At 40.9% G+C, this 14,837-nt stretch overlaps 1 protein-coding gene across 1 annotated transcript in view; it reads right to left on the bottom strand.

The window, feature by feature from the left end:
* The window catches only part of LOC126456767 (filamin-A), an 885,319-nt gene that overhangs the window by 598,502 nt on the left and 271,980 nt on the right, over nucleotides 1-14,837 (bottom strand). Inside the window, exons 6-8 of the mRNA XM_050092525.1 lie at nucleotides 13,117-13,304; nucleotides 5,906-6,061; nucleotides 5,640-5,768 (exon numbers count right to left, since the gene is read on the bottom strand). Coding sequence (XP_049948482.1) covers nucleotides 5,640-5,768; nucleotides 5,906-6,061; nucleotides 13,117-13,304 — 473 coding nt within the window. The remainder of the gene's footprint in view (nucleotides 1-5,639; nucleotides 5,769-5,905; nucleotides 6,062-13,116; nucleotides 13,305-14,837) is intronic.

Genomic DNA, 14,837 nt, shown 5'->3' with positions numbered 1-14,837 from the left:
ACTCTCAGGAAAGTGTGTCTAAGGTGTTCAGCCTGAGCAGGTTGCCTCCAAACATGTCTCCAATGACTGTCTGGTTGAAGACATATGCAACACTCATCAGTGAAGAGAACTTTATGCTAATCCTGTGCGGCCCATTCAGCATGTTGTTGGGCTCATCTGTACCACGCTGCATGGTGTCATGGTTGCAAAGATAGACCTTGCCATTAACGTCAGGAGTGAAGTTGCGCATCATGCAGCCTATTGTGCACAGTTTGAGTCTTAACACGATGTCCTGTGGCTGCATGAAAAGCATTATTCAAAATGGTGGCATTTCTGTCAGGGTTCCTCCGAGTCATAATCCATAGGTAGTGGTCATCCACAGCAGTAGTGTCCCTCGTGCAGCCTCAGCGAGGCATGTCATCGACAGTTCCTGTCTCTCTGTATCTCCTCCATGTCTGAACAAAATTTCTTTGGTTCACCCCGAGATGCCTGGACACTTCCCTTGTTGAGAGCCCTTTCTGGCACAAAATAACAATGCGGACATTATCAAACCGCAGTATTGACCATCTAGGCATGAACTACAGACAACACAAGCCTTTACCTCCTTTCTGGTGGAATGACTGAAACTGATCAGCTGTCAGACCCCCTCTGCCTAACATGCACGGCTCATGCATGGTTGTTAACATCTTTGGGCAGGTTTAGTGACATCTCTCAACAGTCAAAGGGACTGTGATACAATATCCACAGTCAACGTCTATCTCCAGGAGTTCTGGGAACTGGGGTGATGCAAGACTTTTTTTGATGTGTGTATTTTTCAATCAAACAGTTTCATAAGATCAGCCAAGGAAAAAAAGGAGAAGTGACAGGAATAAACACTAAAATTAAATCCACACTGAAAGATATGAAAGTAAATTAGAATATATATTTATGATTAATGTGTATATAGATAAAGAAATACTGTGTATATAAAATTAAATGTAGTTATATTTTATGTATTTTAAAGTGGCTCATAATGCCTTTCAATTGGTTTTGCTAAATAAAAAAAGATATTAAGTCAAACTTGTGAATATTTTATTTTGTCTTAAATTTTCAGTTTATTTTCTAAGTTTTCTCCTTGGAATGCATGTATTCAAAGGTCCTGAAAAGGCACTAATTTTCAGATCAGGAAAAGAGTGGGAACTGTAGAAATATTGGTACCCATTCAATGCACATCCAGATGTCAAGTAAGTGTAGAAAATTGCACAGTGAACCTAATCAGTATTGTGATTTGAGAAAACTCATAAAACACAACTAACAATATTGGTAGACACCTATATTGTCTTACTGTGTTGATCACACACATTGCAGTCGGTCTTTGGCCTCACCAATCAGCCTCCTCCAGCACCTCGGTTCATGTATTCTTCTTCAGACAGCCCCAGCATACTCATATCCTCTCTGACCTGATCAATCCATCAGAGTCGTGGCCTTCCCTGTGGTCTTTTGCCTCTAATATCTTCCTCCACTACCTGCCTGATGATCTTGCCTTCTCGACACATTAAGTGTCCATTCCACTTCAGTCTTCTTCCTTTGATCACTGCCACGGTGTCCATTGACTTGTAAAGCTCCTGCAATTCATGGTTTTTCTTCTCCTCCATTCATCTCTGTCCTTCACTGGCTCAAAAATCTGTTTGAGGATGGCACTCTCAAATGTCAAGAGGTGTCTTTCCATCTTTTGGGTGATGGTCCAGGTCTCTGCTCCATATAAGACAACAGGTTGTATTATTGTCTTGTATATCTCAGTCTTTGAGGATCTCGATAGATGTCGGGACTTAACAGCTTTCCCAGAGCGAACCTTGACCTGTTTCCTACTTGTATTCATGTGGTAATTTTCTGGTCTATCTCGTTTCTTTCACTGAGTATAGCCCCAAGATTTTTAAAGTCTTTTACCCTTTCAAAGACTTTGTCCTCCATCTTCAGGTGTCTGTCATCGTTTATTCTGCTAACTATGAGGTATTTTGTCTTATCCATATTCAACTTCAGGCCTGCTCTCATTGCCTCTTCCATTAAAGTTCTTGTCATCTGAACCAAGTCTTGCTCTTTCTCTGCTATTAAAACTACATCATACGCATAGGCCATTCTTCTTGCCAGCTGTTTTGCTGTCTCTAGGCTTGCTACCTTTCTCAGGGCTCTCTCCAGTACCATGTTAAACAGGAGAGGGGAGAGGCAGTCTCCTTGTCACACTCCATTCCTCACCTTGGACTTCTTTGATATGTTTCCATTTACTTTCACCATGCATGTTGTCTCCTGGGTGCACATCTGTGTCAGTTTTATAAGTTTTCTGGGAACTTGAGCCCTTTCAAGTTCTTGCCATATTGCTTGTCTGTTCACACTGTCATGTGCTTTTTGGGAGTCCACAAAAGGCAGTGAACATTTTTGCAGAATTCCCAGCTCTTTGCTAGCACTTGCTACATTGTATGTAAATGGTCTTTTCCTTTCTGAAACCTGCTTGTTGGAATCCCAGTACTTTTTTGACATGTGGTGTTAGTTGCTTCAGTTACAACATGATCGAGATCTTATAAGCTGTACATAGTAGTGTGATTCCTCTACAATTGCTACATCTCATTGGGTCTCCTTTCTTTACTATAGGGCAGATGACGCACTCCTTCCGTTCTTCTGGGGTCCCTTCCTTCTTCCAAATTAAGCAGATTAAGTGTTATAGCCTCACTTGTAGAGTATCTCTTCCCTCCTTCAGCATCTATGAAGGTATGCCATCTATTCCTGCCGCCTTCCCCCTCTTCAGCAGTTTTATGGTTGCTCTTACCTCTTCCATGCTTGGTAGTTCATACCCCACCAATGGTACAGTATCTCTGTTTTCTCTATAGGATTCTTCTTCTTCATTTTGTGTTGTAGCACTCATGGTGTTTACATCCACATTCAGGAGGTTTTCGAAGTAGTTTTTCCATTCCTCCACAGATTTCATTTCATCTTTGATTATCTGTCCTTCTTGACCTCTGATTAAGTCAATCCTTGGATCGTATACTTTCTTGAAGAACGTCCTTCTTGACCTCTGATTAAGTCAATCCTTGGATCGTATACTTTCTTGAAGAACCTGACTGTCCTGTAAAAGTCTCTTGTATTTCCTACTGTCTGGTCATCTTCTGCCAGTTTTATTTTACTATTTATGAACTCTCACTTTTCTGTTCAAAGGACTTGTCTTGCTTCTCTAGCTGCTTCCATGTATCTCAACTTTGTTCTTTCATCCTGTTCATTTGCCATCCACAACAGTTTTGCTGCTTTACTCTTGGTGACTGCATCTCTACACCTATCATTAAACCATCCTCTGCTCTTCCTCCTTTTCTACATTGGTTTCAGCACCTCACTTACAGTATCTTTTAAACCTATCTTGATTTTCAACCAAAACTTTTCAACATCATTTTCATCTTCTTCTTCAATGGAAGCAATCCTGTTTCCAATTTAAAGTACATATCTTTCCCTGATATGGTCCTCTTTCAGTAGATCTGCATTTATTTTCTGGTCTGCTTCTCTTCTCCTGCTGTTACCGCTTTCTATTCTCTCTTGTTTGGTTGTCACCACAAGGTAATGGTCTGATCCTATTTCTACACCTCTTTGAGATTTTACATTCTGGATAGCACTTCTCTGTCTAGCATCCACAAGTCTGTGGTTTATTTGGTTCTGAGTCTCTTGGATAGGTGACTTCCATGTTATCTTATGAATGTCTTTGCGAGGAAAGTAGGTACTCATAATTATTAAGTTTTTTGAAGCTGCCAGATTGCCTAATCTCATTCCATTGTTGGCAGAGGAATCATGCAGACTGTGAAGGCCAGCATAAGGTCTCAAAGTATCTTCTCTTCCTTCTTTAACATTGGCATCACCAAGGAAAATCTTCACTTCGTATGATGGTGCATCTTGATACACTGATTCTACGTTTTTGTAGAAACTGTCTTTTTCCCTGTCATCTTTATCTTTTGTATGTGCATGGAATGAAACCAGAGTTATGTTGTAGAATTTTCCTTTTATTTTTATCCACCACATTCTTTTATTAACAGCCTTACTCTGATGGCTACTCCAAAACCCACTCAAAACTGATGTTTACCTTCTTTATTTCCACTGTAGACATAGCTATACCACTTTTCTTTATGCATTTCTTCTCTGTGCCATCTCATTTCTTGCCGAGCCACTATGTCTAGCCTGTACCTATTCAGTTCTTCATCAAGGACCTTCACTTTTCCAGATGAGAATAGTGTTTTTAGATTTCAGGTGCCACACTTCACTCTATGTTTGTTCTGTAACCTCCTGGCATTAACCTTTGACTTGCTGGAGTCGTTTCCATTGTTCAGTGCCAAATCTGAGGCTATTTCTTGGTGTTTCATAACAATCATCTTTTTTTACGGTGTCGGGGTGTTGGCCCCACACCCAACTGCCAACCTGGAGGACCAGGCTGTCCCATTTCACCTGGATCATCACCTTTGACCTGTCTGGTTTGGAGACCCTACTAGTAGCAAATTCATCCCCCAGCGTAGCTCTCAGGATCATTTGACCATGCAAGCCCCACCCCACCTATACTGCCTCCATTACCCAAAATCAAATCGAGAATTTTGGAGGGAGTGTATCAGAAGTGAATGTTTCTAAAAAAGAGAAAGGACTACCAGTGAACTCTCCAGTGAATGTGAAACTGATTACTCAACCATCTCCCTATGATAGAGATATACTTCCATATCCTCCAAAGTCCAAAATACTGAGAAATGTGTTGAGTGATGAATTGTTTACCACTTAAAACATCCATCACTGACTCCTGCCAGGCCATTGCTCCTGGCTTTAGCTTACTGAAGTCCATGAGATTAGCGTCGCTTTGCACATACGGATCTGGCATTAGTGCTTCTTTTTTCTTAAATAAACGCAATACACTAAACTAACACCGAGCTCCCTTACGCAGGCTATGCTTTTGTCAAGCACTATGAAATTACATAAGGTACTCTCGAATGTCTTCTCATGCTGAAGATGACAAAGCTGCTGTGAAACCAGTTGTTAAAGCACGGCAGAGTGTATTGTATGCGGTGCTGCGAGTGGTGTTCTGTGACACCAACGAACTGCTGCATTTAGCAGTTGTCGATTAAATTAAGAAGAGTGATTCTGCTACAGTTGTGATACTCCTCATAGCCAATCTGACAACAATACTTCAGAGCAGTGTGCTCACTATTTGTAACGAGAATGATTCACAAACAATTGAAGTCCATGCTCCATAACTGTGAGTCAAGTATTACACTTTCTAAAGAGAAAATGGTAAACACTATAGTACTGTTCACTACAATTGGCAAAGTAATGTTACAATTGGCTAAACAAGAGGTTTATGTGGAATTGTGGGACATCACTTCTAGAAGTGTATAAGAATTCTGTAAAGAATAAGAACTCCAGAGACCACAGTGAGGGGGAGGTGGGGGGAGGGGGGGCACCAATGGTAACAATGAGTAGACAAAAAATGAAAAATTTACCTCAGTGCAGTAGTTTACTGTGCAAATAATAGTATATAACTAAATCAGAAATAATCTAATGATATACAACAACAGCGCACGAAGAAAAAGTTTCATCTCACTAGACAAAACTTTTTCTTGCATAAAAATGCTGTGACCATCTCTAAGCATGAAGCATCACTTCATAATTACCAGAACTTCCACTATAGAACCTATAGCACATGGGTCCATTCCTGGGAATGAAATCTTGGTAAGTTCTGGAGCAGCTCGGATGTTTATGGGGCAACCTCTGACAACTTCACCTTCATTGTATACAATCAGCTGCAAATGCAAAACAAGATTGTAGGTTACAGTAACAGCAGTGGTTTGCAAAACATTTTCAATTATTCAAATATCATTACACAGTTGGCAATAAGGTTCACCATCATCATTTTAAGCATCTCACATTTGACATTTACCTTATGCATTCCTACTTCAGTAGGTACAAATGTGCCTTTCCCACCATTTGGATTCAGTGTCAGTCTGCATTCCACTTTCCCGGAAGGGCCCAACACTTCTGCTGTCACTTCCTTTGGGTTCACATCAGTTGACAGGAAGTCAAGTTTGAAATGCAACTGAAATACAAGTAGTGAAAATCAGGTATTTCAGATTTATTTGTTTCTACTAGATAAAACTTAAAGATATCAACAATCCAGGAAAAGATGGATTGCTACTTACCATAAAGAGTACACACATCAGGTTGTAGACAGCCACAATTAAAAGACATTCACATATAGCTTTCAGCCACAGCCTTCATCAGCAAACACACAACATTAACATTCATATTCACACACACACATATATATACATACATATATATATATATATGTGATGGAAGGAAACATTCCACGTGGGAAAAATTATATATAAAAACAAAGATGAGATGACTTACCGAACAAAAGCGCTGGCAGGTCGATAGACACACAAACAAACACAAACATACACACAAAATTCAAGCTTTCGCAACAAACTGTTGCCTCATCAGGAAAGAGGGAAGGAGAGGGGAAGACGAAAGGAAGTGGGTTTTAAGGGAGAGGGTAAGGAGTCATTCCAATCCCGGGAGCGGAAAGACTTACCTTAGGGGGAAAAAAGGACAGGTATACACTCGCACACACGCACATATCCATCCACACATACAGACACATTTGTCAATGTCTGCTTGTGTCTGTGTATGTGTGGATGGATATGTGTGTGTGTGCGAGTGTATACCTGTCCTTTTTCCCCCTAAGGTAAGTCTTTCCGCTCCCGGGATTGGAATGACTCCTTACCCTCTCCCTTAAAACCCATATCCTTTTGTCTTTCCTTCTCCTTCCCTCTTTCCTGACGAGGCAACCATTGGTTGTATGTTTGTGTTTGTTTGTGTGTCTATCGACCTGCCAGCGCTTTTGTTTGGTAAGTTTCATCATCTTTCTTTTTAGATATATTTTTCCCACGTGGAATGTTTCCCTCTATTATATTCATATATATATATATATATATATATATATATATATATATATATATATATATATATATATATATATATATATATATATATATATAAGAATGCACACCTCATGCACACATGACCGGCAACTCCAGCATCTCGGGCCAAAAACTATATGTGAGTGTCTTTAAATCGTGCCTGCCTTCAACTTGGTGTGTCCTTCGTAATTTCAGGCATATTTTATGTTACTACTACTTTTAGTTTATCTTTTCTTCATATTTAATTTTTTCACACTCTTTTATGTACAGGGGCTAACTATTGCTCTACCATTTCTTATTTCATTTTAGTAAAACAATAGTTCTGTAATCAAAAATTGTGAGAATTTCACCATTGATTACACTTTCTAGCATTTACTTCTTCCACCACAAATAGTGAAATTATTCAGACAGTTAAAGAAGCTGCAAATTTAATTATGAAGGGTGACTTCAATTCAGTAGTAGGAAACAGAAGAGAAGTGGAAATAGTAGAACATGGAAAGAGAAAGAATGCTGTTCAGTAGAATTCTGCACAGAACAAAATTTAATCATTACTATCTCTTGGTTTACAAATTATATACACATCATTTAAGAATTCCATATACACGGAAGAGACCTGGGGCCACTGGAAGGTTTCAGATAGAGTACAATTATAATGGTACAACAGATATTTCAAAATTAGATTTTGAACCATGAGACACATCCAGGGGCAGATGTGGATTCTGACCATAATTTATTGATTATAAACTGCAGACTAAACCTGAAGATGGGAATATGGTAGGAAATTAAGGAGGAAGTGACAGATAGACATTAATGCACAGCTTTGAAGTTTAATATCCCAATGCCAATTAGATACACAGCATAATCAGTTATCAGCATTGACAATTGATAAGTGGACTCATGCCAGGCAAAAACATGAAGATAGGCATCCATCGTACCAGCAGAATTGAGAAAATGGATAAATGGTACAAGGGAAGCAACATGACCCCGTGTCCTGGTACCATAGGCATTATGGTGATCAGGGCATAAGTTGCACAGCTCTTTCTGGATTCCCAAACAGCCTCAGCAGCCTGCAGTAGATTGCAACAGGCCACAACTTTCCTCAAGGGTGCCAGATTATAAATGAAGGTACGTCACAGGTACTGAAGGTAAGTCCAGCATGTAATCAAAGTTAATTAAGACACAGTATTCAAGGTTGTACAAGTTATTAATGACAGGCTGAGTAGATATGCACCAAGCAAGTCTTGCTTGCTCACCTTATTGCACCAGCTGTATGTAAGAGACAGAGAAGCAAACCATTGCTATATGATTGACTCAAGTTCTGATGTAAGTACTTATATGCTACTATACAAGCAGAGCAAGAACACAATGACAGGTCACCTTAATGTGATCGTGAAGTGATAGCTGACCTGGGTTTCTGTAAAAAGTTATGAGTGGAAGTTCATGCTGGCGGATGTGGTTGAGCTGGTATTGGGAGCAGATCTTATTCATCAGCAAAGGCTGGAGATTTAAATCCATTAGGATAGAGATTAAAATGAACAGTGAGGTGATCACAGGTAGTATAGGCAGAGGTGCTTACCTGTATTACTATCTCACCCCATAGCTCAATCATACCTGAAACCAGACAGGGAGATAGTAGCCAATTTGGTAAGGTGCTGCATGCCAGGGTGCACCATATTGAGACAACATGTCTCTCTCAACAACCACATAATTCTGTGGATTTTGTTAAACGCCTTGATAGCTTCAGGTTGGGTGAGTCAGATATCATGTGAGTTTTGGCGTCATTTCCTTTTTTACGAGGGTATCCCTGCGAGAGTCACTAGAATTGATTAGTCAGACGTTTGATGAGAAGACCACTGAACTTTTTAGGCATGTCTTGACTTCCACATATTTTCTTTTTAATGGAGAAAACTATGAACAAACGGAGGGTGTCGCCGTGGGTAGTCCACTCTCACCAGTGGTAGTGAATTTATACATGGAGAACTTCGAGGAGGAAGCCCTCTCTTCATCCGAATGGAAACCTACTTGCTTTTTCCGTTACGTGGACAACATGTTCGTCATCTGGCCACATGGTATGGATAAACTCCTTGACTTCCTTACACATCTAAACTCCATACACCCCAACATCAAATTCACTATGGAGACTGAAACGGAGGGTAAGTTACCTTTTCTTGACGTCTTGGTCAAGAGAAGGGCTGACGGCACCCTAGGTCATGGGGTATATCGGAAGACAACGCACACTGATCTGTATTTGCACACAGACAGCTGCCACCACCCTTCACAGAGGAACTCTAGTACATAGGGCACGCACTATCTCTGACGCAGAGAGTCTACCCCAGGAATTGGAACATCTGAGAACTGTATTTCGAAAAAATGGGTACTCAGAGTGGCAGATTCAACGTGCTCTCCGCCCAACTACTACAGCACAACCTGTGGAGATGGATGAAATCACGAGCGAGGAGGTAGGCACAGCGTTTATTCCATATACAGGCGCACTCTCGGGGAAAATCGCCCGCATTTTGAAGAAACACCGGGTCGGAACGGTGTTTTGTCCTCCAAATAAAACTCGTGCACTGGTGGGGAGCACCAAAGATGACCTCGGTTTGAGGAAGGTCAGCGTGTACCAGATTCCATGTCAATGTGGCAAGTCGTATATTGGTCAGACAATGCGTACCGTCGAGGATCGATGCCATGAACACCAGAGGCACACTCGACTGATGTATCCCGGCAAGTCGGCGGTCGCCGAACATTGTTTGTCGGAAAATCACACTATGGAGTACGAACACACAAGGATTCTGGTACAGACGTCAAAATACTGGGACAGCGTTGTTAGAGAGGCCATCAAAATTCGCACCAACGACGACCTCATAAACCGTGACTGTGGCTATAATCTTAGCAAGCTTTGGAACCAGCAATTGGGTTAATCGAGAGTAAATCGAGCAAACGTACAGTTGTAACAACCACGGCGGACAGAGCCATCACTCCGACGTCATCTCAGACGCCGTCGCAATCTGTTCCACCGCGCGACCGTGGCGCGGGGCGCGAACAGCGGAGGGAGCACGCCGCGGGCGGAGGGTATTTAGATTGGCCGCCACCACGACCGAACCCAGTTCCCTCTGAGCAGCCATAGCATATGGATCTCCGTACCGGCACGTTCCGTACCGTCAGTTCACCTGATGATGGTGACATGTACGATCACCGAAATATTGTGCCCGTTGGACACGGTAGACTGGCAGTACACCCGTGGATATTTTGATTATCAAATACTCCAAGAGAAACTCAAGAATCATATTATTTTGTGGTAGACCCACACCCAGACCGTTCATGTCTGAAATACTATGAAGAGCATTTTTTGACAGTATCCATAACCTCACACAAACCCAGCACAAAAACCAATGATGGAGAGGCTGGTGTGGGCCAGTACAAAGAAAGAATGTCACCAGTATGCAAGAACATGTGTAGCCTGTCAGCAGTGTGAAGCAGCCAGGCACATACAGAAGGCAACTGGAGAATTATCAGAGATAGCAGGGTGTTTCTCCCAGGTCCACGTGAACGTAGTGGGTTTGCTACAGCCATCAGAGGGGTCCCGTTACATATTTATACCAGTAGACAGATACACTAAATAGACATAGGTGATTCCTAGCAGTGACATCTCAGCAGACATAACAGCAAGGAGCTTTTCAAAACACAGGATTTTCCATTTTGGCTGTCTAACTCATGTCACAACAGATCCGGGATGACAATTGGAGACAATGCTGTTCCTTGACTGTCCCAGTTGTGCAGTTCCCAACACCACCATACAACCAGCTACCATTCTGCAAGCAACAAGATGGCAGAATGCTGGCATAGAACATTAAAGGTCACACTTCTGTGCTTTGGAAACAGTTGGTCCTCTGCACTGCTGCTGGTCTTACTGGGCCCCCACGCAGCTTGTAAACCAACCATTGGAGAATCAACAGCAGAGATTGTTTATGGAGAAACATTACGCCTGCCATTGGCGTTATTTTATCATTACAGCAACTATCAGTGGAGAAAAAACTCATATTTTCTGCAAAACTACCATATCTGCTGCAACAATTTAAACTCAAAATTTCCAAGCTATGCCCTTTACCAGCATCCAGATTTTGTACATAAGGACCTTAAAAGATGCTCTCACATCATGTTAAGAACAGACACAGTGCACCACTGTTACAACTGCCATATTTGGGCCTTTCGAAGTACTAAAATGTGATCAGCACTGAAAAGCCACTGAAAGCGTTGCTGGAGCAGGTCAAACTGGCACATTTGCTACAATAGATATCCCCATATAGCATCAGGAATCCAATGCCTCGACGTCAGGGGCTTCCAGTCAAAATAGTATCGAAACTGAGCAAACCACCCTGGTATCAATCTCAGCTTGCTGCACAAACCCTCATGTAGCCACAGAGATGCTAGCAGTCTACCCACCGCTCTACCATGGCGAGGCTGTGTGGGAAGCATAGACTTTTAAAGTTTAAAAGTGCTTATATTTGTTCTTTGGGTTTTTTGATCTAGTTACTGATTTTTGCTTTGTTAGAAAGTTCTGTATTTGCTTGCAGTTGTTAAGTTGCATTTTTCAAACTGTGTAAATTACAAACCATTTAATTCAAATGCTGGTGAACCACTGAATTATTAACATTTGGATTATGGAGAAAATCTATATACTTAAATGAACTGGTGAGAAAAGGAATTTTGGCACAACTTGACTATATGAAGAGGAATTGTCAATCTGGTACTGGAAGGAAGTATGAGGGATAAAACAAAATATGGCCAAGACTGTAACTCTACGAGTTATCATAATAATGGTCCATTAATGGTAAGTCTAACCAAAAGTAACTGAGGGATAATGTACACTGAAGTGCCAAAAAAATTGGTACAGGCATGGGTATTCAAATTCAGAGGTATGTAAACAGGCAGAATGTGGTGCTGCAGTTGGCAACACCTATATAAGACAACAACTGTCTGGCACAGTTGTTAGATCAGTTCTGCTGGTACAATGACAGGTTATCAAGATTTATGGGAGGTTGAACGTGGTGTTATAGTCGCACAAGCGATGGGACACAGCATCTCCGAAGTAGTGATGAAGTGAGGATTTTTCTGTATGACCATTTCATGAGTGTACTGTGAATATCAGGAATCCGGTAAAACATCAAATCTCCAATGTTGTTCCAGATGGAAAAAGATCCTGCAAGAACAGGATCAATGATGACTTGAAGATAATCGTTCAACATGACAGAACTGCAACCCTTCCACAAATTGTTGCAGATTTCAATGCTGGGCCACCAACAAGTGTCAGCATGCAAACCATTCAACGAAACATCATCGATATGGGCTTTTGCAGCCAAAGGCCTACTCATATACCCTTGATGACTACATGACACACAGCTTTATGCCTCATCTGGGCCCATCAACACCAACATTGGACTGTTGATGACTGGAAACATGTTACATGGTTCGACAAGCCTCATTTCACATTGTATCTAGTGGACTGATGTGCGCATGTCAGTAGGGGAACGTTAAGCTGGTGGAGGTTCTCTAATGGTGTGGGGCATCTGCAATTGGAGTGATATGGGACCCCTGATATGTCTAGATATGACTCTGACAGGTGACATGTATGTAAGCATCTTGTCTGATCACTTGCATTCATTGATGTCCATTGTGCATTCCAGTGGACTTGCACAATTCCAGCAGGACAATGTGACATCCCACACGCCTTGAATTGCTACGGAGTGGCTTCAGGAACACTGTTCTGAGTTTAAACGCTTCTGATGGCCACCACACACCGCAGACATGGACATTACTGAGCATATGTGTAATGCCTTGCAATGTGCTGTTCAGAACACAGGCCTACAGGATTCATGGTGTCATTTCCCTCCAGCACTACTTCAGACATTAGTGAGTCCATGCCATGTCACATTGTAGCATTTCTGCTTACTTGCAGGGGCTACACGACATTAGGAAGGTGTACCAGATTCTTTGCCTCTTCAGCATATAATGAAAATGTTAACTAAATAAGAACAGTTCACACAGAAGGAATGTGTTATTATTTACTAATAATGTTTCTACATGGAGAAATGTTGGAAAAAGTTTTGTGCACAGCAGGTGTTATGAAACATAGTCAAGAATCATTACAACATAATACATTACTTACTGCTTTGTTAACACGGGTAGTGTTATGATCACACAAAACTGAGACACGATCTCCTGGTTTTTGGCGTGGTTTAATCCATTGAAAATTTGCAGCATATGCCATTATTCCCAGATGCTCAACATTTCTGTCACACATATCCTTTGCTTTCAGAATTGGTTCCACACCAAGTTTCTCACCACCTCTAATCCCTGCAACATTACACAGCACATTAGCTAGCAGTTTGAATTTTCATATATGGATACACAGAATTTCATAAATATAAAGCAATCAGATGTCATGTGACAAACATCATACATACAAAGAAATGGTTGGCTTGTCAGTGAAATAATAATCTTGTTGAATTTTGCAGCTCTTATTATTATTTTTACCTGTGTTTGTGAAACAAATCTACCGGGTGATCAAAAAGCCAGTATAAATTTGAAAACTGAATAAATCACGGAACAATGTAGATAGAGAGGTTCAAATTGACACACATGCTTGGAATGACATGGGGTTTTATTAGAACCAAAAAAACACAAACATTCAAAAAATGTCCGACAGATGGCGTTTTATCTGATCAGAAGAGCAATAATTAGCATAACAAAGTAACACAAAGCAAAGATGATGTTCTTTACAGGAAATGCTCAATATGTCCACCATCATTCCTCAACAATAGCTGTAGTCGAGGAATAATGTTCTGAACAGCACTGTAAAGCATGTCCGGAGTTATGGTGAGGCATTGGCATCGGATGTTGTCTTTCAGCATCCCTAGAAATGTCGGTCGATCACGATACATTTGCGACTTCAGGTAACTCCAAAGCCAATAATTGCACGGACCGAGGTCTGGGGACCTGGGAGGCCAAGCATGACAAAAGTGGCGGCTGAGCACACGATCACCAGCAAACGACACACGCAAGAGATCTTTCACGCGTCTATCAATACTTTTTTTTTTTTTTTTTTTTTTTTTCCTAATAAAACCTCATGTCATTCCAAGCATGTATAATTTTTACCTCTCTATCTACATTATACTGTGGTTTATTAAGTTTTCACATTTATACTGACTTTTTGATCACCCTGTATATTTTTAGAGCACCTCCTCATGAAGAATAAGAAACAAGCATGTATTTTGAGAACAAAGATGGCATGTAGGTACCAGTAACCTTAAGCAGGCCAGAGTAATAAAAGAAAGAAGATGTGGTGATTTGCAGAAGGCCTACACCATCACTTATTGTAACTGTAACTAACAGCAATTTTAAAATGGAATTCATACATATGAAATTACAAGGAAGATGTTAATGGTCCATCAACAGTAAACTATATATTTTACACCCCACACTCTTTAGAGAAGAAGGAAATAAAACCAATCAAGAAACACTAAATTGACAGTACAATTTCCAGGTGCAGTTGTTACTACTTGCCAATGACTACTAGAGACAACCTGGATATGTCAGGCACTAGCCTCAATGAAATATAGTGGGATTTACACAAGATTCAGCAGCAGCATGCCAAGCGGGCATACAGCCACTCTTTTCTCATAACTCTGCTGTCTAGCTAAGTGACAGTGATATTTGTATGTGTGTACGTTTCAGTTATGTTGAAGTACTCTGTTCAAGTAATTTTCATTTTTTCTACATGCCTGCGCATTATTCAGTGCCTCTTCTATTACTTAAGTAGTGATCTGTCCTCATATTTAGAATACGAAGTGTCTAGTTTGTAAAGCACCAATGACCTTGATGCAGTGG

Source organism: Schistocerca serialis, chromosome 2 (assembly GCF_023864345.2).
Source record: "Schistocerca serialis cubense isolate TAMUIC-IGC-003099 chromosome 2, iqSchSeri2.2, whole genome shotgun sequence".
NCBI lineage: Eukaryota > Metazoa > Arthropoda > Insecta > Orthoptera > Acrididae > Schistocerca > Schistocerca serialis.
This window is presented reverse-complemented; position numbering and strand designations above follow the sequence as displayed.